This window comes from Capricornis sumatraensis, chromosome 18 (assembly GCF_032405125.1).
Source record: "Capricornis sumatraensis isolate serow.1 chromosome 18, serow.2, whole genome shotgun sequence".
Taxonomy (NCBI): domain Eukaryota; kingdom Metazoa; phylum Chordata; class Mammalia; order Artiodactyla; family Bovidae; genus Capricornis; species Capricornis sumatraensis.
In genome coordinates this window covers 74,024,330-74,049,215 of record NC_091086.1, presented here as the reverse complement: position 1 = coordinate 74,049,215, position 24,886 = coordinate 74,024,330, and the positions used below count along the sequence as shown (strand labels likewise).

Sequence of the window (24,886 nt, the reverse complement as noted above, 5' to 3'; positions counted from 1 at the left end):
CATTTTGTGGAAACAACAGTAAATATTCGTGTGTCTGCTATCATTTCTGTCCTTTGCTGTTAAATTCTTTACCCCAAACCTCTATGTGGGTTTATGCTTCATATTCCCAGGTGTCAGTCAGCTGTCATTACTGCTTTCATAATTTTTTTAAGGAAGGAGTTGAGATTACCAGTTTTGTGTAGTAGTGTGGCTCAGTGGTAAAGAATCTGCCTGCCAAGCAGGAGACGCAGGTTCAATCCCTCTTTCGGGAAGATCCCCTGGAGAAGGAAATGGCAACCCACTCCAGCATTCCTGCCTGGAGATTCCAGGACAGAGGAACCCAGTGGCCTACAACCCACAAAGAGTCAGACACAACTTAGAAACTAAACAGCAAGCACCCCCGCCACTCAGGAAGCTCTGTGGCTCCATCGTGGACTTAGGTTGCGTGACCCTGCAACCGTGATGTCCTTACTGTCTCTTACTACCTTCCAGCAAAGAGTGTGACTGAAACTCTGAGCAGGATACTGACGCTGATTTCATCTACGGCGTCACTTTGATTGCAGATTTGCTCTGTGAGCAATATGACTTCGATCTGCTTCTTTGGTTTCCCTCTTAAAACCCATTAGATTTATATACATTCCCGGCAGCCCTGGTACATAAAACCCTCTGATGATGGCCCTAAGTGACCGATCCACCTTGGCCCTGACCCATCCGGGCCCTCGTCCTGGCCAAGGGCAGAATCCCTGGAAACTGAATGGCGGTGGTCAGGCCCTAACCACCCAGATGTGCTGGACGAGGCCACCTGGAAAGCATTCTCAGGAAACCGACTCGTATGTCTGCAGAAGATCATTGCAAAGTATTTATCTGGGAGTGAAGATCCAATAAACTCTACAGCAAAAATACCAGAGAAGCTTGAACTGTAGGAGTGATGCCATCATTCTTAAAATCCTCCTCATAAATGGAAGAAGCCACAGTGCGGACAGTTCAACTCCTGTATTAGAACAAGAAACTGACGTTCCTTCCAAGGAAAACAGGGATCCGAACAAAGTGAGTCTCCGCGAAGTTCCTAGTGAATCTTCCATGGCTTAAATCACATTTTGCACCTTGAGAAATGAATTAAGCCTTCTCCTCTGGGAAGGTCATCCATTTTAAAAGAAAGAAAACTGAACCTAAGCCAGCTTTGAAATGTTTAAATTCCTTTTAGATGCATAGGCTTTCCCCTAGGACATCACTAAACAGATTTTCCTGAGAGGCAGGAAGAGATATTTCAGATGTCACAGAAAATCTGGATGCAGTAGTGACTGAGGAGAAAACTGCCTGGAAAGAGCATGGACCTAACTGAGTACTTTGTGTTATCGTTGTTGCTCAGTCCCTCGGTCTTGTCTGACTCTGCAACCCCGTGGACTGCAGCATGCCAGGCTTCCTTGTCCATCACCAACTCCCAGAGCTTGCTCACACTCATGTCCATCGAGTCAGCGATGCCATCCAGCCATCTCATCCTCTGTCGCCCCCGCCCCCTTCTCCTCCTGCCCTCAATCTTTCCCAGCATCAGGGACTTTTCCAGTGAATCGACTCTTCTCATCAGGTGACCAAAGGATTGGAGCTTCAGCTTCAGCAGCAGTCCCTCCAGTGAATATTCAGGGTTGATTTCCACTAGGATGACTGGTGTGGTCTCCTTATTGTCCAGTGGACTCTCAAGAGTCTTCTCTGGCACCACATTTCAAAAACATCAATTCTTCGGCACTCAGCCTTCTTTAGGGTCCAGCTCTCACATCTGTACATGACTACTGGAGAAACCATAGCACTGATTCAATACTGAATCATTATGGACTTTTGAAAACAGTGCTCTGTATGGTGATGATCCATAAAGTAGAAATACACAGCGTTTACCTTGAATAGTGAATTCCACACTTACACGTATGTGAAAGCAATGCACATAAAAATTTTCACTACCCGCTTAAGATTAATGCCCCTCCCCCAGATATATGCATTTATCCTGGGCTGGTTTAGAGCTAAGCCACACTGAATAATGGCCTCATTCAATTCCCCAGCTAAAAGGCCCACCTTGCGGAGGCCTGGACTCACTGAGCCGCAGAACTCAAGGCGGCTGAGAGCGCAGCTCTCCCCCTGTTCCCTCTGGCCCTGCTGCGTCCCGGCTGTGTGACCTTGACTGTCCAGAGCCTGAGGGGCTGCGTCCAGGCTCCACTGTCTGCGGGCCTCGGTTTCCTCATCTGTAAAATGAGAATTCTGACGACACCTCCCTGGGGTTGTTAGACGGATGGGTGTGTGAGTGGATTAATCCACACAAGCATTTGGAAGCGCACAGGGCACAAAGTGGGCAACATGTGAGCATAGAAGGGGAGCCAGGGAGTGCCTCGCCTGCAGGCTGGACCCTGGATAGGGCTCAAACCCTGGCCCACACCACTGTGGGGCCTTCCCGAGCTCACCCGTGTCCTCCAGGAGCCGGAATGAGGACCAGCCCCCAGCTCGCAGGACCACAGGACAGTCAGGAGCTCTCAGCTGTCTGGGTTCTCAGAGCCCAGCCTGGCTGTCCCTTCAAGGAGCCCACGATCTGCCCCCTGGCCCCGTGTACTGAAGCCATGTGCTTTGGGTTTGATTCTCTTATTTGCGACTCTCTTTTGTTGGAACTTCAAGATATATTGTACGCGGCTGGCTGTTCCTGTTGTCGCTACTGTGTTGTTGACGTCTGTCCCCCATGATGAGGCAGTGTGCCCACCCCCTCCTCCCAGTAATCTGCTTTGGTGCACTCAGGCTGGGTCTAAACCCTGACACACTGACCTTATAGAGCCATCCCGGTTGTTGTACAAATACCCAGCGCTTCCTGGTGTCTGCAGCTGTGTTTGGTCCTCGCCTTCCTAAGTGGAACGGATAACTCTGGGGCTGGCGCACTGTGGCCCCAGGGCCACGTGCAGCCCACCTCCTGATTCTGCAAATAAAGTTTTATTGGGACACTCCCTGCCCGTTCTCTTACATCCTGCCTCTGGCTGCTTTCTCCCTGCCACGGCGAGATGGAGGATTTGCAATCGTGTAGCCACCGGCCTAAAACACCTGCTGTCTACTCTCTGGCCCTTTAGGGAGGTGCTTGCCAACTCCTGGGCTAGATGAAAGCTGTTTTTTTCTTTTCAGAAAAAGAGTGTCTGAATAGGAAACGTCATCTCTACTATCTGTCAGCCTTTTTTGGGGAAAAATAAGCCTTCATGTTATTGCAGCAGCATAATCCATGCATGTGTGCTAAGTCGCTTCAGTTGTGTCCAACTCTTTGCGACCCTGTGGACTGTAGCCCACAAGGCTCCTCTGTCCAAGGGATTCTCCAGGCAAGAATGCTGGAGTAGGTTGCCGTTTCCTTCTCCAAGCATAATCCAAGTAGTTGAGAGAATCTGAACCCTTACGGGTTCAGCCTTCTGTCGTGAGCTTGTGAGTGTCTCTTAGAGTGAGTTAAAGGGTGTATTTATACACAGGCCACTCAGCGATTTGGGTAAATATTCCCTCATCCTTTCTCAATTAGGGAAATGGCATATCTTCAGAATAGGAAAGTTTCTCTAAATCAACAAGGAAATCCCATGTGGAATCCACAAATCTACATAACATATAAGCTCTTGTTCATGCAACTGGACTGTCCATAAATCGTATCATTTCCTCACCTGCTATTAAAATGTGTAAGTGTTGTGGACAGTAATGCCATTTTCTCTGGACATGGTGGGAGAAGGAGCCTTTGTCCTTTGGGAATGTTCCTTAATAAGCTGTTGCCTGAAAGCAGGTCAAGAAACTGCAAGAGTCTTCTTATTCCCACAACTCAAAAAGCAGCGTCTCTTAGGGGTTCTCAAGCATCTCATTCCCTTTTCTTTTTGAAAGACAGACTTTTTTTACTTCTTTTTTCTCCGTTGTTGTTGTTGTTTGGTCCCTAAGTCATGTCTGACCCTGCGACCCCATGGGCTGCAGCACGCCAGGCCTCCTTGTGCATCACCATCTTCCAGGGCTCACTCAAACTCATCTCCATTGAGCCAGTGATGCCATCCAACCATCTCATCCTCTGTCAGCCCCTTCTCCTCCCACCTTCAATCTTTCCCAGCATCAGAATATTTTGAAATGAGTCAGTTCTTCACATCAGGTGGCCAGAGTATTGGAGTTTCAGCTTCAGCATGAGTCCTTCCAATGGATATTCTGGACTGATCTCCTTTCTTCTCCGTTTACCTTAATTCTTTCCTAGCATCAGGTTCCTTTCCAGGGTCTTTTTAACTTTTTTGGAGGATAATTGCTTTACGATGTTGCACTGGTTTCGAGGTGGATCTAACCCTTCACAGTGTAGACCATGTTCCTTCACCAACGACCATCTGTGTCTGCTCTGTGCTCAGGTGAGAAACACCTGGACAGATGGGAAAATCTGCCCAGGGCCTTTCCTGTACCTCTAATTCAGCTGGGTATAGTTGAGATAGTTTCCATGTTTCCTTTCTGCAGATGTAAATAAATATGTGAAGTCACCATTGTTTTCCATATTCCCACATTCTTCCCCCAGCACCATTTTTAGAACTTAGTTCTAAAGTTTCTCAATAATTCTTTTCTGAGTGGAGAATTACATACTTTCAGCAGCATGTTCTCTTGAGCACATGATCTTTACCCATAATTAGAAAGTCACTTAGAAGTAATGCAACAAATGGGCACATGTTTGTGGGATTTTTTCACTTTTTAAAAATTTATATTTACTAGTTATGTCCTTATCAGCTCTTCATTGACTGTCAAAAAGTACATATGAAATACAATTGATGCAGTAAGGAAACATGGCTCTCCTTCTTTGCTTGTATGTTGAGTAGATAGACAGAGAGGCTGTATTTATAGAGCCAGCTGGACTGCATGTGAACGACCTCACCCGCCAGGTGAGGGCTGAGGAGGAGGAGGAGAGGGAAGGTGGGGATGGAGTGGAGGAGTTACCCTGCACTAGGATGAGGCTTAGTACTCTGCACCTGGTACTCTGCACCTGGTACTCTGCGCCTGGTACTCTGCACCTAGTACTCTGCACCTGGTACTCTGCACCTAGTACTCTGCACCTGGTACTCTACACCTAGTACTCTGCACCTAGTACTTTACCAAATCGTAAGTATCTGAGGAGGAAGGCAAGGAGCCCAGTGTGCCTGTGTGTGTATGTGTGTGTGTGTGGAGAGATTTTAAGAAATCGACCCATGTAATTGTGGAGGCTGGCAGGTCCAAAATCTGGAGACCCAGGGAAGGGTCAGTGCCATGGTTCAAGTTCAAAGACTGTCTGCTGGTAGAATATTTTCTTCTGGGGAACCTCAGTATTTTTCTATTAAGGACGTCAGCTGGTTGAGTGAGGCCCACCCACATTATGGGGATGATCTACTTCACTTAGAACCTCCTGAGTTAAATGCTAACCTCATCTTCAAAAAAAAACCCTCCTCAGAAACACCTGGACTAATATTTGAGCAAATATCTGGGTACCATGACCCAGTCAAGTTGACGAAATGAACCACCATCCACCTGGATTTGGTCAGAGGGCCTTCCCACGTGGTGTTAATGGTGAAGAACCCGCCTGCCAGTGCAGGAAATGTGAGAGATGTGGGTGTGATCCCCGGGTCGGGAAGATTCCCTGGAGGGAGGACATGGCCACCCACGCCAGTATTCTTGCCTGGAGAATCCCATGGACAGAGAAGCCTAGCTGGCTACAGTCCATGGTGTCACAAAGAGTCGGACATGACCGAAGCAACTTAGCACACACGCACACACTCTCAGGAAGGGGCAGCTTTGCTGGGGAATTGGGAAATAGAATCTGTGACTGGGGGAGACATGGGAAGAGCTAGAGGACAGAAACCAGGAGGGGTTCCACCCCCTGGAATGGGCACGCAGGGCAGAGGGGGCACAGTGGGGCAGTGGGGAATGCTGGCTCTGAGTTCCCATCACACACCAGGTGGGAGTGCCATGTGATGGAGACGCAGAGGTCTCTACAGGTGAGATGCTTACAGGGCGGGGAGTCAGGGCTCTCATCAGACAGAGGATGAGAGTGACCCTCATTTGGTCCACTGATGAAAATGGTAAATTAAGGGAAACTCCTTTAAAAATACATAGATACACATATGCCTTGAACCTGTCTTTTCACTTAAAATACAGAAATGTTCATCCATTTGCTAACTGCTTCAGTTGTAACCAAAGCTTATTTGGGTAGGAATCTGCCTATTAAAGATCTAAGTTGATTATTTGCATAAACTATGCCCACACCTGTGATGTTCTGTTTAAGTTTCTTGAAGGAAAAAACCTGAAACCTGTCCCATTCACCCGGGTGCAAAAATCATCTTAAATCTTTCATGTTTTCTCCAGACTTTATTTTTCTCTGAGCCACACCTAAGCTGAGAGCAGTTCCATTTAATGACTGAGTCATTCCAAAGATTCAACTCAGTGTTCATAGAAACAGCCTTCTCCTTTTTCAAGCTCATGTTTCATCCAGCGACACCAAGCCTCATTATATTACATAATTCCGATTCCAAGCTCAGCTGGCAGAGGCAGCCCTGAGGGCGGGCTCCACTGGTTCCTGTGCGGCCAGGCATCACTGGGTGTCAGGGAAGGATGCTGACAGCCTGGGGCACGGCTGGCCCTTCACCCCACCCGGCGCTCAGCACGGCTAGGCAGCAGCCCTGCTGTTTTGCCAAGACAGAAAAGACGTCCAAGAATCTGACAGGTCAGTTCAGAGCAGAGCGGGGAGCTGCTCCCGAGGCTGGAAATGCATCAGTGAGAGGGAGGCGCCCATCCAGAGGGCGTCTCGTGTTCAGGGAAGAACAGAACCAACGGCGAGCATCCCCAGGAACAGACGCTGATGGAGGAGGCGCCAGCTGTTGTGTTCTCTTGGGGGATGATGCTATAGTCTCATGTCAGAAGTTATATTGGTCTTGCCCAGTAAAAAACCAACTGTCTACGGAGGGGGCGGAGTGGTAGAATATTTGTAACATAAATGGTGTCTCCAGCTATGAATACATCTATGGTCACAAGCTTCCATCCTGTCAGATACAGATTGGCACTTGCCACGTTATCTCTCAGTTCAGTTCAGTTCAGTTGCTCAGTCATGTCTGACCCTTTGTGACCCCATGGACTGCAGCAGCCAGGCTTCCCTGTCCATCACCAACTCCCAGAGTTTACTCAAACTCATGTCCATTGAGTCGGTGATGCCATCCAACCATCTCATCCTCTGTCGTCCCCTTCTCCTCCTGCCCTCAATCTTTCCCAGCATCAGGGTCTTTTCAGATGAGTCACTTCTTCACATCAGGTGGCCAAAGTATTGGAGTTTCAGCTTCAACATCATATTCAGGACTGAATATTCAGGACTGATTTCCTTTAGGATGGACTGGTTGGATCTTCTTTCAGTCCAACACCACAGTTCAAAAGCATCAATTCTTCAGCGCTCAGCTTTCTTTATAGTCCAACTCTCACATCGATACATGACTACTGGAAAAACCATAGCCTTGACTAGATGGACCTTTATTTGCAAAGTAATGTCTCTGCTTTTTAAATGCTATCTAGGTTGGTCATAACTTTCCTTCCAAGGAGTAAACATCTTTTAATTTCATGGCTGCAGTCACCATCTGCAATGATTTTGGAGCCCAAGAAAATAAAGCCTTTCACTGTTTCCACTGTTTCCCCATCTATTTGTCATGAAGTGATGGGGCCGGATGCCATGATCTTAGTTTTCTGAATGTTGAGTATCTCTACAAGGATTAAATCATGTACTGCTACAGCTACTGGACTTCAACACCCCTGGAAAGAAGTTCGGTGAGTTACTCACTCGGTCTTGTCCCATTCTTGGCGACCCCATGGGCTGTAACTGCCAGGCTCCTCTGTCCATGGAATTCTCCAGGCAAGAATACTGGAGTGCATTGCCATTCCCTGCTCCAGGGGATCTTCTCGACCCAGGGATAGAACCCAGGTCTCCCTCATCGCAGGCAGATCCTTTACCATCTGAGCCACCAGGGAAGCCGCAAGGAGTTCAGGGTGGAGAGCAGAGATGAGGCCCTTTGTGCTCAGGGCAACACTGGAGGAAGGTCTTCAGACTGTTAGCTATTTTCAGGAGCCGGTTTTATGAACCCAATTTTTGTATCTCCCTGTATCTAGAAAAGCAATAAAATCCTTCATGGTGACAACTGCTTTTCGTGATTAGCAAAAGCTTCATGAGATTAGCTGAAACATTCTGGAAAGATATGCGCTGAATTGCATGAACTCCCGCTTCACCAAAATCACATGTGTCCTGACCTTCCTGTCCCCCACCAACCGCCCACCTCTCTGGAGCGATTTCACAGAGCCACTGAGGTGCTGTCTCCCGGACTCTAGTCCTCACTTTGCACATTGCGCACTTTAAAGTGGACAGTGCCTAAGAGAAACGTGCATCTCCAAAGGCCTTGCTCCATGGGACCTTCCTCGGGTTGGAACCGTGTCCCCCCAGCTGTCAGGCAGGGTTGTTTGGGGGGATCGGAAGGGCGTCAGCACTGGATGTGTCTGCCTTCACTTCTCTGAGCGCTTCGTTTTGAGGCTGGAAGGGCCGCACAGGAGGACCAGCTCTGTTCCAAGCCAGCTCCTCCACCACTTTGGTTCTGAGAAGTCTTTCTTCCAGAAGGAGCCCAAGCCTGCCTGACATGCAAGCCTCCCAGAGGCTCGGTCGCTGAGTCTGGGGCCAGCTGCCAGCTCCAGAGAAGGGTGTTTACAGCCGGGGATGATGCTTGAAGCTGGAGTGGCCGGGGCATGGGAGCTGCCAGGCAATGGGATTGCCTGGGTGGGCTTTTCTGATTTCCTGTGATGGGGAGTGAGGGTTGATGGCTTTCTGGAGAGGAACCCACTCACCAGGCTTTGCCCCTGATGTTTTATTGGCACCTCTGAGTTCTCATAATCATTAAAAATAGCATCAGGACCATGTTAATGCAACTGGGAGTGAGGGCAGTTACCACCCGCAGGAGCCAGAGCCGTGGCCTGCCCTGATGAGCAGGCGTCCTGCTTCTTGGTCTCTCAAGGGCTTTTACAGAGCGTTCCTTCCCAGTCCAGGGAAGGAGGGCTTTGCAAAAATTCAGATTTCTGATTCTCAACCTCAGATTTGTGATTCCTGCAGAACAGATGAGAGACCACGTGCATGTGGGTGTGTGAAAGCCCTGCCAGGCAGCCGTGGTTTGGGAAACATTGTCTCAGCGCCAGGCTGAGCCACAGGTCCTCTCAGCCCCTGGGGTCATCCTGGGGCACAAGAATTGGGGTGCAAACCCTGTGAAATTGGAGGGAGTTACTGCCGACCAAGTCATTACTCAGTTTCAGTTGCAGTTGGGTATAGGTTGCTCACTGGGCTACCTGTGTGTAGTTACCACCCCAGTTTTTCATTTTTACTCCATAGCAGAGGTGTTTATGACACAGAGCTGGCTCGACGGTTGGGTGCTGAATGGGGTGAAGAGGAGCGGGAGCTGGCTGCCTTCCCCACGTAGACATCTCATGATGGGAAGATGCTCACTCTTCCCAGCAGAGCAAGGATGAGTCAGAGGGCAGCGCTGGGGGAGTCCTGAGCTCCATCCTGTTTGCATTATCCACTCCCTCCATGACCCTTTGCTTCTTGAGGTGCCACTTCCCCTCCATAAGATGCAACTGGAAAAGCAGACCATCTCTGAAGCCCTTCCCAGTGCTAAGACCCAGCCTCTTTCTTCCAGTTTCCCGTGGAAACTGGCTAAAGGGGGGCAGCCCTGCAAAGAACAGCCCTTCACTGTCACTCGGAATCTAAGCATTTCCCTCTCACCTTTTATGAGCCGGGGTTTTTCATTTGAGTTAATGGGATACACACACCCTCCACGGTCTTGCAGAGAAAAAACCTCCAGATGAAGGGTTTGTGCTGAAACAGGGAATTATCAAGGCTGTCTGGAACAGCGAGGTAGGTTTCTTTGGCCTATGCGTCCCTCGTAATTCCATTTCCCATGCCTCCCACATGTAAATGAAGCTCTGTAGATCTTACTGATTCTTCTTAAGATAACATTTGATGACAGGGGAGTGAGACGGAAAGTTTAGTAAAAATAGCACATCAGCCCCGAATAATAAAAAATCTCCATATCTTTGGCTTCTCGCAGTCCGTAAAATTAACACCCACTGAACCTCCTTTATGGGGAGGTTTTGAGGTCCTGCAATTTGGCTCCATGTGAGTCAGCAAAGAAATGCTGCCTTTAATGATGAAAAAATTCAGTCCTGTGCGTGACTCATTATAAATCTCTCCTTCATTTTCACATCGAACAAAGGAGTTTGCCTTTTGAGGCTGAACAAAATGAAGTCACTGTTGAGCTGCCAGCTTCCCAGAGCCTGGCTTCTTGATCCAGGTGCCCAGTTTCCTGAAGTCTGGCCCCCATCCTTGCCATCCAGTCATCAGTAATGGACTTTCAGTTCTGGGGTGACCGTGGAGGCCTTTCCCCGGCCTTGCTTCTGGAAGAATGCATCCCGTAGACAGCCGGAGGGTCTAGCACGTCCCTGCCAACACACGATAGAGGACGTGCGTGTGTGTCTGGCGCGTTGCTGTCGCTTCTAACGTACTTACTGCCGCGCTTCAGGAGGACTTGCTCCAGGCCTCGAGGCATGAGCGCAGAGTGCAAGCTGTGTGTCCAACAGCTCTGGCCTCTGACACCACCCACTCACACAATCGGTTACCGAGGTCATTGGCCCTTTCAGCACTGGACTTCTGCCTCGGAACTGGCCTGGAGCGTAGCTGGCACCCTCTGATACAGTTGAAACATCCCCTGACAGAGACCAGTAATTCCCGACTCAGCAGATGGGCCAGGCCAGTGAACAGCCCATGCGTGGCCAGATGCCGGATGGACTCAGGAATCAGCTTCTCTCCCTCTTCATCACCCTGAGTCCTGTGATCTCAGCTACCGAGCTTTCAGCTCCCAGTCTGTCTGCTCTCTTTAAGTTAACGTGTTCGCAGACATTCTCTTCCTGTGGCTAAGGGGGGGTTTTTCAAACTGGCATCTGTTTATTGTGGGGTGTGCACTGTCATCTTGAAAGCAGTGGAGTATTTCCCACCATATCAGTAAACAAGGGTGTCATAGTCACTGGCGATGGCAGCCCTCCAGTGTGAGCTGGTGAGTCCTATGGGCGCTCAGGAAGGAGAAGAATCCCTGTGATCTGACAGCGGCTACTCCCCACAGTGAGTCCCGGGGGAGCTCAGGATGTGAAAACACAGGTTACTGGCCCCAACAGCATATGAAAGGAGCAATTTAATGAGCCCAGACTCTTGCGCCTTCCCATATACAGAAAAGCGCTAAATTCCTTCACTGGTTTTCTTCAACAGTATTCTTTTGATGTTCAGACTACCTGCCCTTTGTTGCAAAACTTCTATGTAACCTGACTCCTCCTCTCAGCTCCTTGGAGAGTTCTCGCAGAGTTCCTTGAGATTCTGCCTCCTGGGCTTAAGCCCTAAAAATTCCCACCAAATAAAACATAACTCTCAGCTTTTTAGGTTGTGAATGTTTTTTAAGTCGAAAATTTCATGTAGAAGAAAAGCATGGTAAACCTCAAATCACCTGCACATGTGACGTGGCTGTAGTTTCCTATGAAGACAAGATCCTTCTGTCTTCAAAACCCACACAGTGACCTCTGGGCCGCAATGGCAACTGTCCCAGTCCAGGCCACTGAGCATGGGGCATGTGAATGTCCGTGTTGGTAGTCACAGAGGATTTTAAAGATCGTGTCGCAAAGTCACAGCAGGCAGTGTGACTGAGCGCACCCTTCCTGAAGGCCGTGACAGACACCAGCTGTGAAAGTCCTGACCGACGTGGGGGACACCAGCTGTGAAAGTCCTGACCGACGGGGGGGACACTTTGCAACTGGAGCTGTATTCACATGCTGTCCTTCGCCCTGTCCCTGGGACTAAACCCAGTGGTGAGCACGGCCTTCTCTAGGTTCACGCCGTGAACCGGGTTCTGCCCGGCCATTACCCCATGTGCTTGCTGAGTTATGAGAGACCACTCCACCGACAACCAGGAAGTTACTCCTGAAAATGGGATCCGCAGGGTGCTTCGTCTGAAAACTTTGACGGCAACAGGAAGAGTCACTGAAACCCAGTTCTAAAATGAAGTTAGTGGTTTCTGATGCTGACTCTGTGACAGGCCTGAGCTGACCATATAGGTGGGGCTCAGCCGTGAGCCACAGGCCTGGTCCCCGTCAAGGGTGACCTCTGAGTCTGAAAGGCAGTCACAGCCCTGAGCCTGCCTGGGGAGTGCTTCATGACAACGTACTGCACTAAACCAAATACCCTTGTTGAGAATTTGCATTTTCAAATACCCTTTTGCATTTTCAGAGGAAACATTAAATAACCAAAACCACAATGTTGCTATTTTTTTAATGGGAAGGCAAAAGTCATTTTATGAGAAGCAGCTCCTGACTGTTGACAGTTAGTGACATTGACTGTGGAGCAGATGGTCCCAGGGAACCCTGCCCAAACTGCTGAGTAACTGCTGGAACTTCCACCACTTGTCCAGGCAGCTCTGAGAGCTGCAGGGTGAGTCCTGCCAGGTGACCCCTTGGCTGGGGCAGCACCATGTTGTTTGGGTGGCCGAGTGCTCCAGGCCCTGCCTGGGACACCTGACTGACATGAGTCATACCAGCCGCCGGCTCTGTTTCACCTGGTGGACTTGAAAAACCAGACGACAGCAGGACAGGTATGGCTACTCGTCAGCCACCCAACACGCCTCGTCCTGCTCAGTGGACCCTCAGACACCAGCACAGAAGTTTGCTTGGATTTTGACTCTTTCTTGAGCTGCAGTCAAGACATTTCCCAGGAGCTCTGTCTGTGAAACAAAGCAAATACTTGGCATCTCCAGATGCCATGTGAACAATTTTTGCACAGGACCATTTCTTAATGGTGTGTGGCTAAGAGGAGGTCAAAGCATGGCCCAACCCCACTGGAACAGCTTTAGATGGTGGAGACTGAGAACTTAACACAGGGATGTGAAAAGTCTGGGAGCAGCCAAGACACCTCCGCAGCCCCAGGGTTGACCAGTTAGAGTTTATGAGGCTGCATGGTTGAGAGGCAAACGTAAGGACTGGGAGGAAACATTAAAAATAGAAAAGCAATGGAGAGCCTCCAGATGAAGAATCAACACAGCCAGGAGCCCAAAGCCCGGGTTTCCTAAGGAGTTTGCATAATTTACATGGTTTAACTTGATGGTTAAGACCAGGCTTCCCAATAGCTCATGAGGGTTTGATCCCTGGGTTGGGAAGATCCCCTGGAGAAGGGAATGGCAACCCACTCCAGATTTCTTGCCTGAAATATCCCATGGACAGAGGAGTCTGGTGGGCTCCAGTCCACGGGGTCGCAAAGAGTTGGACACAACCGAGCAACTAAACAACAGCAACAATCTTGTTAACACTGAGAAGTGGAAGCATTTCTGCAGTTGATACAGAACAGTTCCTACAAACAAAACTTTTCATTACAGTTTTTAAATAATTTTCTTAGAAGGATAATAGAGTCTGTTCATGAGAAATATTTTGGCATAATCTAGCTCAAAGCTTCTACAAACAAAGCTAAGTAAACATATCATGTTTCTATCGACTACAAAAATCCAGTCGCAACCTGAAATTAGAGAGTTATTTATTGGGAATGTTAAGGATTCCAAGCTCGGGAAAAGGCATCTCAGTGACCCTGAGAAAACTGCTCCAAGGGGGCAGGAGGGGGAGTCAGGCTATACACCAGTCTGCAACAAGGAGGGCAGGCAATCTGAACATCAAAGATTATTAAGTAAGGAAAATCAGATACCAAGTTAAGGAATTTAGTGTTCTTCTATGCATGGGAAGATGCGAGAGTCTGGGATCACTGAAGTTATTCCTGTCATACGCCTCTCGGCTATCTGGGGCCAGCACCCTGCACATTTAAGGAGACATTTTTCTCTCTCTTGAATTCCCTTAGGGCCTTCTGGCTCACACTGGAGGGCTGGAACTGCTGATGACTGCGGCAGCCTTAAGTTCCTCATGTAGGGAGTCAGCCCAACTGGGAAGTTCACATGGGAGGGCCGGAATCACGGATAGGCATGGCATCCTTGTTTATTGATGCGGCAGGCGCTATCCTGTTTCACAGTACAGCCCGAGCGCACCCAGTCCCCCTGCAGCGCTGCCAAGTATGACGACGCATGTTGGTGGTTTTGTTCAGCAATTTGGGGCCGCACAGAGTCGGACACGACTGAAGCGACTTAGCAGCAGCAGCAGCCTACCTAGAACTGGTACTATTTCACGGCGTCTGTGGACACAAAACAAAACCCCAAATATGACAAAGTCTTTAGATCAATGACTTAACTGCAAGAAGGGCAGAGGACAGAGAGCCTTCTAAGTGATACCGCAGAGATGTAGCTTGTAAAGTCCTGTAATCAGCCAAAAAAAAAAAAAGAAAGAAAGAAAGCAAGCTGTAGAGATGAGTTAGGTGAGCCATCTTTCTGTCATTCTGTAACAAAGAAAAACCTAAACAAAATTTCGGAGAACCTATAGACTAAAAAAAAGACACATCAACCAGTTCAAAGCAAGAGCTTTATTTGGATTCTGACTCCAACAAGCAGATTAAATTTTGACAGGGACAACATAATTGGGAATGGAACATTGAATATTTAATGATGTTAAGGTATGATTGTTAAAATTTTCAAATGTCACATGGCATTATAATTAGGCTGAAAAACCTAAGACTCCTTATCTTTTAGAGATGTGTATTGAAATACTAGTATGTCTAGAATTTGCTTCAAAATGCTATAGGGATCGGGCACATAAACTGATCATCTTTGAGACTGGGTGGTCGGGGATACGGAGGGCCTTTATTTTTGTATACGTTTGAAATTTTCCTTTTAGGAAAAGGTTGGGGGGGCGCGGGGAACAGACGCACTGCGTTGAGGGGAGTTATTTCCAAGCTCAAGAGAAGCTGACAGCCAGGGGAGGGGAGGTCTGACGTCAGGAACACTAATCAGGAAGTTAGAACGGGCGGGGGCCTGGGAGACCGCACGGGGCCTGAGAAGGACTGCGCACACGGAGGCAGCAGGTGGGAAGTTATGCCGGTTGATGCCCCAGCCCCGGACCGGCCCCCTCCGGCTGGAGACGCAGCCCCGCCCCTCACCGCGCGTCCCCTGTCCCCGCAGCTGGTCGGTGGGGAACTGGAGCGCCTGCAGCCGCACGTGCGGAGGGGGCACGCAAAGCCGGGCGGTCCAGTGCACGCGGCGTGCGCACTACAAATCGGAGCGGGTCTCGGCCAGCCTGTGTCCACAGCCCGTCCCCTCCAGCCGACAGGCCTGCCGGCCTCAGAGCTGCCCTCCGGCGTGGAGCACCGGGCCCTGGGCAGAGGTAAGGGGGGGGTTGGCATGGGTGAGGTGGTGAATGGGGTCCCTCCTGTGCAGTGCGGGGTGTGGGGGCAACTGGAGTCTCCCCGGCCTCGGGGCTCAGGGCTGGAGCCCCAGCTCGGTCCCATCCCATCCTCGAGGGAGCCAACACTCGCTCTTCCCGCGCAGTGCTCACGAACCTGCGGGAAGGGCTGGCGGAAGAGGTCCGTGGCCTGTAAGAGCACCAACCCCTCGGCCAGGGCGCAGCTGCTTCCGGACGCCGTCTGTACCGCAGAACCCAAGCCCAGGACTCACGAGGCCTGTCTGCTCAGGCGCTGCCACAAGCACAAGAAGCTGCAGTGGCTCGCGTCCGCCTGGTCCCAGGTGGGTGCACCTTCCCAGGTGGGTGTGCCAAGTCCCAGGTAGACGCACTGGTCCCAGGCGGGTGTGCCAGGTCCAGGTGGAACTGGGTCGGCCACCTCCCACCTCGGGCCGCCCCTCCTGGCTGGGTTCCTCTGCTTCCGCTCCTTCCCTCTAAGTCTCGGGTCCCACGGCCCCTGGTATTCAGCCCCGCACCTGGCCTCCACTCCTTGGCGTGTCCTCTGGTTTTCGTATCACATCCGTGGAGCACCCCACCCAGGTCACCCACACAGTCATCCCTCCCTCAGAGTGGAGTGGGTGGGTGGGTGAACAGGTGCCGGCCAGGGAAAGTGTTCATCACGCCTGCTGTGGGCTGGGGGACCCACCTCACCCCGAGCAGCTGCAGCCATTTCCCAGGATGTGCCTAGGTGGTGGGGCAGGGGGGGTGACCACAGGAGGAGAGAGCGTGTCCTGAGATGCATGCATGTACTCAGCCCACATAGCTGGTTTCCATAGGAACTGGGGAAAGAAGGCCCCCTGATCCCTGGCCCTCAGGGACAGACTCGGGGCCTCATTCCCACCTAGGCCGCCAATGGCGTCTAGTCCAGGAGGGAGGAAGGCCTCTATAAAGTGATGGCGTGCCAGGCAGGATATTTATCCCGAATGAGACAGCACTTGTTTGCCCCTGAACAGCATCACTACTGCATGAAGCCTGCTGCTGCTAAGGAAGAACTCCTGATTCTCTCTCACCTGGGACCAGGGGCATCAGTGTCTAGACTACCGAATCATCAGTCATTAGGAGACATTTGATTTTATGCGCATCTCCAGAGGCTGAGTCCTTTCTATGCGCATCTCCAGAGGCTGAGTCCTTTCTATGCGTGTCTCCAGAGGCTGAGTCCATTCTATGCGCATCTCCAGAGGCTGAGTCCTTAGGAAGGAAGCAGCTTGGTCTGCCTAGTAAGAGCTTCCGGGTGGCGTGGCGGTAAGGAACCCGCCTGCAGCGGGGGTTTGATCGCTGTGTTGGGAAGATCCCCTGGTGAAGGGAATGGCTGCCCACTCCAGTATTCTTGCCTGGAGAATCCCATGGACAGAGGAGCCTGGTGGGTTACAGTCCTTGGGATCACCAAGGGTCAGACGTGACTGAGCGACTAACACACACGGTGTGTGGAAGGTGTCCAGGTGGAAATCCCTTGTCCTGAATATGTAACACATTTGGGCGTGCACACACACACACACACACACACACACACCACACCCCAGAGCTTCTCTCAGGCTTGGCCCCAACAAGCCCCCGAGAGGAGCCCTTCAGCTCTGTTCTGGCAGCAGGACACGCCAAGCACGCCCCAAAGCCAAGCCTGAGCCTGAGCATGAGGCCAGAGCCTCGGGCACCCAGCCTCCTCCGTGGATGGGACCTGCAGACGTGCCAGCCCAAGGCAGCAATGCCAGCCCCCGGAACCTGCCCTCTGACCTCCGAGCCAGCCCTGGGGTGCAGGCCGTGCCTGGCCTTCTGCGTCATCCCCATGTATCACGTGGCTGCATCCCCGCCTGGCCACAGGTCGGCCCAGGGCCCTGCTGTCCACACAAGAGGGTGCGGCTGCAGCAGCAGCTCGGGCTCAGAGTACCTCTGGTCAGAACGAATGCGCCTCCTGTGCTCTGTCCAGGACAGCACTCAGCTTCCCGGGGAAGATGGAAGCCCTGGGTCTCCCCCGCCTGTCCCTGTGCGAGGGGCCAGCATCACGCTGCTGTTGGGTGTGTGAATCTGAGGAGCTCTGGGGTTTATCTGACATCCTTGTTCGTTAGATTCCAGTGCATTCTGGTATTGGTTACAGCCCAGCATCTTCATTCCCCGGTGAAGTGATAGCTCCGGAATTACTCCCTTCATGGTTTCTAATTGCCCTGCCCCAACTTATGTCTCTAGTACCAGACCACTGTGACCTCAAGATCTTTTTTTTTTTTTTTTGGCAGATACTGTTGACACCATTTAAAAATGCTGAGGTCCCATAAATTTCACTGACTGTTTGTTGTTCAGTCGCTAAGTCGTGTCTGACTCTTTGGAACCCCCAGCACACCAGGCCTCCCTGTCCATCATCAGCTCCCGGAGTTCACCCAAACTCATGTCCATTGAGTTGGTGATGCCATCCAGCCATCTCCTTCTCTGTCATCCCCTTCTCCTCTTGCCTTCAATCTTTCCCAGCATCAGGGTCTTTGCAAATGGGTCAGTTCTTTGCATCAGGTAGCCAAAGTATTGGAGTTTCAGCTTCATCATCAGTCCTTACAATGAGCATTCAGGGTTGATTTCCTTTAGGATGGACTGATTTGATCTCCTTGCAGTCCACGGGACTCTCAAGAGTCTTCTCCAACACCACAGTTCAAAACGATGAATCAGGTGGCCAAAATATTGGAGCTTCAGCTTCAGTCCTTCCCATGAGTGTTCAGGGTTTATCAACTTTAGGGTGGATTGACTGGTCACACATCTGTAAATGTTCAGGCTGATGTAATCAGGAGGCTTCTCCACTCAACAATGTGCGAGAGAGAGACGGCCACCACGCGGGGAGACGTGCTTTTCACACACATCCTTGGCTGTCTTCTTTTCAGTGCTCTGTTACCTGTGAAAGAGGAACCCAGAAAAGGTTCCTAAAGTGTGCTGAGAAGTACGTGTCTGGGAAGTACCGCGAGCTGGCCTCCAGGAAGTGCCTGCACTTGCCGCAGCCCCAGCTGGAGCTGCAGCGTGCCTGTGCCCGCTTTCCCTGCCCCAAGCGCCCCGCGTTCGCTGCTGCAGGACCCCCGCGGGCCGGCTGGTTTGCCTCACCCTGGTCTCAGGTAGGGATGAAGGCGTGGCGGGCGGAGCCCCTCCTCGGTGTTGCCAGCTGCCTTGGGCCGGAAGGTTTCTGCCGGAGTGTAGGCCCACGGAGCCAGCTCCAGGCCCTTCCCTCCAGAGCCCGAGAGGTGTTGGGTTTCTGGGGGTCGGGGTTGCGGGGGCGCTTCCACAGGGTGATCTCCAAAGGTTACTCCATCTTTAAGGGCACTTATGATTGTTCTAGGGCTTCCCGGGGGGTGCTAGCCTGCCGATGCAGGAGACAGAGGATTTGTGGGTTCATCTCTGGATCGGGATGATCCTCTGGAGAAGGAAATGGCAGCCCACTCCAGTGTTCTTGCCTGGAGAATCCCACGGACAGAGGGCCCTGGTGGGCTCCCGTCCATGGGGTTGCAAAGAGTCGGACACGACTGAACACACAGGCGCAGCGTGGTTGTTCTAAACCTTCACTCTGTGGAGGGTAAGAGGATGCAATGGTTTGGGTAAGAGCTGGGCTGAGCTCCCCAGAGGTGAGTATGGGTGAGGAAGAAATACGAGATCTGGAAGAAACAGGTGATTGTAAGTCTGTTTGGGTCAACCACAAAGCTGAGCAAATGAGGATGGGGCTTGAGCCCCCGGAATGGCTGTGACCCACCTGGTCCCCGGCCTCGGCCAGCCCAGGCTGAGAGGGGCTGCGGGATCTGTCCTGGGGTCTCCCTGTCCCTGGCTCCCTCCTCCTCCCGTGCTCCCTGCGGCTGTAAGGGAAGATTCTGCACTCACTACTGTTGACCCAGCCTCCTTCCTGGCCCTGCTTCTGGCTTTGGGCTCCTAACAGCCCTCTCTGCCTGTTGCCGTCTGTGGGCGAGGGCAGCACGGAGCAGCTCAGAGCCCAGTGTCTTCTTGGGCACTTGGGTCTGGACGGTCAGTTTTTAAGAAGCGAAGGAAGGGACATCCCTGGCTGTCCGGTGGTTGGGACTTGGCCTTCCGGTGCAGGAGGTGCAGGTTCAGTCCCTGGAGGTAAGATCTCACATGCCTCGAGGCCAAAAAACCAAAACATAAAGCAGAAACAGTATTGTAATAAATGCAGTAGGGGCTTTAAGAATGCTCCACGTCAAGAAAACAGAGACAGCAAATGAGCACGATGGCGGGCACAGCCACGAACGCCTGTGCTCCCACCTCGGCCAGCTCTCATAACCGTACCAGGCAACACTGGCCCCAGGACCTCCGAGGTGAAGTCCTACCAAGCTTATGGGATCCGCGGGGCACCAGGCCACCAGGACAGCCCCATCGCAGAAGACCTCTCAGGGCCAGCAAGCGGGATCTTCGCTGATTCCAGAGGCTGATCTCGGGAACCACAGGCGGACATCTGCTCCCCATCGCTTTCAAAGGAACTTTCAGGAGTCTTCGTCTCTCTCCAAATCACTTCGCAGAAGGCATGCTCCGTGCCTGGTGCCACAGGAATGACCCGAGCTGCTGCAGGTGGCCGTCTTCCCTGCCCAGGTAGTGACTGCCCTCCCAGGAAGCGCGTCCCGCATCCTCGAGCTTCCCGGGCGCCCTGTGCTAAAAAGGAAGCAAGGACAGAAAGCATACTCCGGAGTGGAGAATCGCGCCTCCTGTCCCACAATCGTGCCTGGTCCGTACTGCGGCCTCGTCAGAGGTCAAGGCCAACCCCGCTGACATGAGCTGCTTGAAAGCGGATGCAGTCACAAGACAGCCATCCGGTCCGGTCACTCCGTGGCGAGTGTCCTGCTGTTCTGCGGTGTGTTCCCCGTATTGGCATATGTGGATCCATACCCGCGTGCACATCTTATATACACAGCCCCCAGTGTCTGCCAGGGCGCATGCTCCATACTCAGTACTCAGGGAGTGTTTGCTGGATGTGGAATTTCAGATGGAAAGCGAATCCATGAGTGCCTGAGGGCAGCCCCGCTGGGTCCTTGTCTGGAGGACTTTCCCCCCCAGCAGAGCCTCACCCTTGTCTGGGGTTGCTGTCACAGTCACCAGTACTGTGCGCTCTGTTGCCAGGCCGTGTAGGGACAGCAGCATCTTTAAAGCCCGCGGAGGCTGCTCTTGCTTGCCGCCCACTCTGCACCCTGCCCTCTAGTTGTGTTTTTGCCTTTGGTTCTGCTTCTCTTCAGACTTGGGGCTTCCCAGGTGGTGCTAGTGGTAAAGAACCCAGCTGCCAATGCAGGAGACACGAGACACGGGTTCAGTCCCTGGATGGGGAAGAGCCTCTGGAGAGACAGCATGGCAGCCCACCCCAGTATTCTTGCCTGGAGAATCCCACGGACAGAGGAGCCTGGCAGATGGAGGTCCATGGAGTGGCAAAGAGTCGAACACAACTGAAGTGACTTAGCACCCACATCTTCAAATCTGATGTCGCTTTTTCATTTAGAAATACACGAACTCCTCCCCGAATGGTATTAGAAATTGCTTCATTTAAAATACTGGACCACAGGACATTTGGACTGTATCCTTTTCAACCATTTCCTGTTTTAAGTAGATCAAAAGTATCAGCATGTTAAAACGTGGATTTTAATTGCAAAAACTGTTTTCTGTGGATAAAGTTACATCAACCTCTGTGCCCACAGCTTGAGTTCAGTATAAACAGATGTGATATACGCAGGGAGTGGCAGTCTGCCCCTGCTGCTCCAGGGGGATCCCGGCATTGGTCCTGTCCACACATCTTGGCAGCAGCCTGAGTTGTGTGTGTGTCTCCAAATCAGCAGAGCTTTATCCTCACGCGTTAATGTGATTGTTTAACATAACCCACCGCGCACCAGGAAAGAAAGAAAGAAATCCAGCTCAGAGGCAGAGAGGCTCAACACTATGGATGAGAAAAGTGAGGATGAGAACTAGGAACCACGTCCCCGAGTGAGTTCCCAGCCCGGGACGGGGGCTGAGGGAGCGCCTGGGACCCGAGTCAGAGGCCGCCAGGCCAGGAGCGTGGCTCGGCCAGGAAGCTCAGAGACGCCGCAGTCCCAGGAAGACAGCTGGCGTGACCGGGCGGGCCTGAACGACTCGGGTGCATCACGAGTCCGAGACGCCGCAGCCCCAGGAAGACCCGGGCTAGCGGTGTCCTACCCCGAAATGGAGCGGCCCACGGCGTTCGCCGATGTTGGCTTTGAAGAGCAGGGCTCAGCCTCACAGGGTGGGTTCCAAACCCACAGGCTCATCAGCAAAAAGCCCTGGGTTTTCTCTCCAGCGGCCCAGATATCCTGTCCCAAAAGAGTGAAAAGAAGAACGAACGATTCCTTCAGCTTATGAGCTCTGGGGACTCTGTTTCCAGCTTCTCTCCTCCGTCGAGGGGCAGACCAAGATGTTCTACTTAGCCCATCACTGCGTCCCTCTCCCAAGGGGTTTACAAGCCACCTCCACGGGCTCTGTCTGCAGCGGGTCCTCAGCGTCTGGCCGCGGACGGTTTCTGCCATGGAAGACCACCCCCGGGCCGCTGCTCCAGGGGGATCCCGGCATTGGTCCTGTCCACACATCTTGGCAGCAGCCTGAGTTGTGTGTGTGTCTCCAAATCAGCAGAGCTTTATCCTCACGCGTTAATGCGACTGTTTAACATAACCCACCGTGCACCAGAATCTCCAGATCATTTTCTGACCCCGTCTTTCTGCAGGGGCTCCTCTACCACTTAACATTCTTAGCATTCTTGAACACGCAGCCTTGTGTGAGCCATGCCGCGAGCTAGTCAGAATTTGGTCTAGACTATGAGCCACTTTCTTTCTGGGCAGATTCATTGCTGCAGGTTTGGGTCCCTCCGTCTCCAATCACTCCCGTCTCTCCTGGTTTCTTGCCAGCAGTGGGTCTCCGATGGACCCACCGCCGTGGTCTATGGGGTATGTGCCCGGCCCGCTGGTGAGGACCGGTCTGACTGAGCCACATCTCCCTGCCCTGGCTGTGCTGTGCTCTCAGCCTCAGAGTGCAGGGGCCCAGCGTAGGGACACGGTGTTCCTGAGAGGGGGCGGCCACGCCCAGGCATCCGGAGTCCCTGCAAAACTTGGGGTCGGGAGGGGTGAGTGTCATCGCGCCTCTGCGGTGGGGGGCTGGCTTGTCGAGCTTTTCTGAGTCAAGGGCACCAGAAAGGCTGGCTTGTGAGAGCGTCTCATGACGGACCTGCAGCCTGTATCCCCAGACGTGTGCCGCTTTGTGTGTATGTCCATCGAACCCTTGATGATTCAAGAATATTCAGACTTCTGGGCCCGTCTTCACAGTGTCCATACCTAGGAAATATGCAGCTGTGTTCAGCCCCCCACCCCGGTCCAGAGACAGAGAGAGACCGCCTTGAGGAGCCTGGGTGGAGGGGACCCGGAGAAAGGGGTGGCTGGGCGGCCGGGTGGTCCAGTGTGACAGTGGCTCGTGTCTCCCGCAGTGCACGGCCAGCTGCGGGGGCGGCGTGCAGACACGGTCCGTGCAGTGCCTGGCGGGGGGCCGGCCAGCCGCAGGCTGCTCCTTGCTGCAGAAGCCCGCAGTCTCCCAGGCCTGCAACACCCGGTTCTGCCCCATCGCAGAGAAGAAAGGTGAGTGTCGGAGCCCCCTCTCCCCTGCCTAGGTTTAACCTTTTCGGCTGGGGCTGTCGGGTTTCTGGAGTGGTTGCTAAGAAAGCTGACCAACTAGGGGTCCCCGCGGGTTAGAGGGTCTTGTGTCCACTACACCTGTTCTCTCTCCACCTCCACCAGTTTTCCCCCCGAAAGGGCCCACGGAGCAGACTGCTCACTGCTCACACCTTCCTCCCCGGAAACGGCACAGGCGGCTGTGAGATCCATTTGGCTTCCAGCGAGCACGATTGCCTCTTGTGTTTCAGTGCTGCTGTCTGTATTCAGGAAAGGCCATTCTGAGTAAAGCAGCCTTCTGCACCCCAAGCTAAACGAGATCCCAGCACATTCATTTATTGTTGATGTTCAGTCACCAAGTCGTGTCCCGCTCTTTTGCAACCCCGTGGACTGCAGCGTGCTAGGCTCCTCTGTCCGTGGGATTTCCTTCAGTTCAGTTCAGTCGGTCAGTCGTGTCCGATTCTGCAAGCCCATAGCCTGCAGCACGCCAGGCCTCCATCACCACCTCCCGGAGTTTACTCAAACTCATGTCCACTGAGTCGGTGATGCCATCCAACCACCTCATCCTCTGTCATCCCCTTCTCCTCCCCCTGCTCCTCGGCTGCTCAGTAAATGCACACATACCCAAAGTGCCTTGGGGATTTGCAGCGCTGTGCCCTGTCTGTCTGTCTGTCGAGGTTCCTGGAGGAGAAAATGGGGCTGGAGGAGAGTGAGTTGTCTGCTTCAATCAGGGACCCGAGAACCGGAGTCCAGTCCACTGAAGACCCGTTGTCTCGGGTGGCTGAGTGGTCCTGTGGGGGGTGTTTAGCATTAAAAGCAGAAAATGCCAGCTTTGCAGGAACCTGCCAAGAAAGAGCTTGTGAAAACAGCACGACCCACGTGGTCCGTGTGACCTGCGGAGCAGCCCTCCCTGAAGAGCAGGCTTGCCTTGATTGGCCGGGGTTTCCGTGGGTGGCAGCCAGCCCGCGGCGGGGGGGGGGCCGCGCGGAGGCTGACGCGGGGCTGCTGGCTTTCAGGCGCCTCCTGCGGGGACCGCTTCCACTGGTGCGCGCTGGTGCCCCAGCGCGGGGTGTGCGGCCACCGCTTCTACGGCCAGCAGTGCTGCAAGGCCTGCTCCACGTCCAGCCTGTGAGCCGGCAGGTGCGGGGGCCGCCTCCAGCCCCCGCTGGCCTTGTGGTCTCTCCACCAGCAGGCGTCCCAGGAAGAAGAGAAACCCGTGCGGAGCTCTTGGGCCGGACTACGTGTGTGCCTGTGTGTGCAGGCACGTGTGTGTGTGTGTTCATCCCCGGGCACACAGGCACACGCTTGGCGGGGAGGACGCGTGGAGTCAGGACAGAGCTCCCCAACCTGCTCGCCCTGAACCGCGGAGCTCTGGCAAAGCAGGCCGGCCCGGAATAAGGAAGACTCGTAGAAGGTCTGCTTCTAAGGACCAGCCCAGTTGCCACCTGGAGACCACCGCTTCCGGAGGCGGGGTCAGCCCCTCCGGGCTGCGTCCCCAGCGCCCCAAGGCCTGTGTCCCGCCCCAGCGGCGATTTCTCTGTACAGGGACCCCGGGGACCCCAGCCGGGTGAGCTGGTCTCCATCCTGGTGGGGAGCCTGGCCTCTGGAAATGGGAAATGAAATCCCCGCCATGGTGCTTCTGTCCCTTTCAGACCCGTTGGAACCAAGAGAAAATTCTCATACGTTGCCTTTTTTCTCTGTTATTTACAAGTGAGTGTTCCTATTTAAACGCGTTTCTTAATGCTTTTCTCTTTCAAGTGGCAGAGTGACAGGCTGGACCCGAATTAGAGACTCCGTGGGGTTTACACCAAGCACTGCGGGCCGGGATTGGCCCACTTGGGTTTGCTTTTGTGTGCTGCAGGGTTTTCGATTTTTTTCCC

The 24,886-nt window shown here is 52.7% G+C and overlaps 1 protein-coding gene across 1 annotated transcript in view; it reads left to right on the top strand.

The window, feature by feature from the left end:
* The window catches only part of ADAMTS16 (ADAM metallopeptidase with thrombospondin type 1 motif 16), a 173,280-nt gene extending 149,142 nt beyond the window's left edge, over positions 1-24,138 (top strand). Inside the window, exons 18-22 of the mRNA XM_068990533.1 lie at positions 15,117-15,318; positions 15,483-15,677; positions 18,249-18,473; positions 22,826-22,973; positions 24,023-24,138. Coding sequence (XP_068846634.1) covers positions 15,117-15,318; positions 15,483-15,677; positions 18,249-18,473; positions 22,826-22,973; positions 24,023-24,138 — 886 coding nt within the window. The remainder of the gene's footprint in view (positions 1-15,116; positions 15,319-15,482; positions 15,678-18,248; positions 18,474-22,825; positions 22,974-24,022) is intronic.
* Positions 24,139-24,886: the final 748 nt, after the last annotated feature.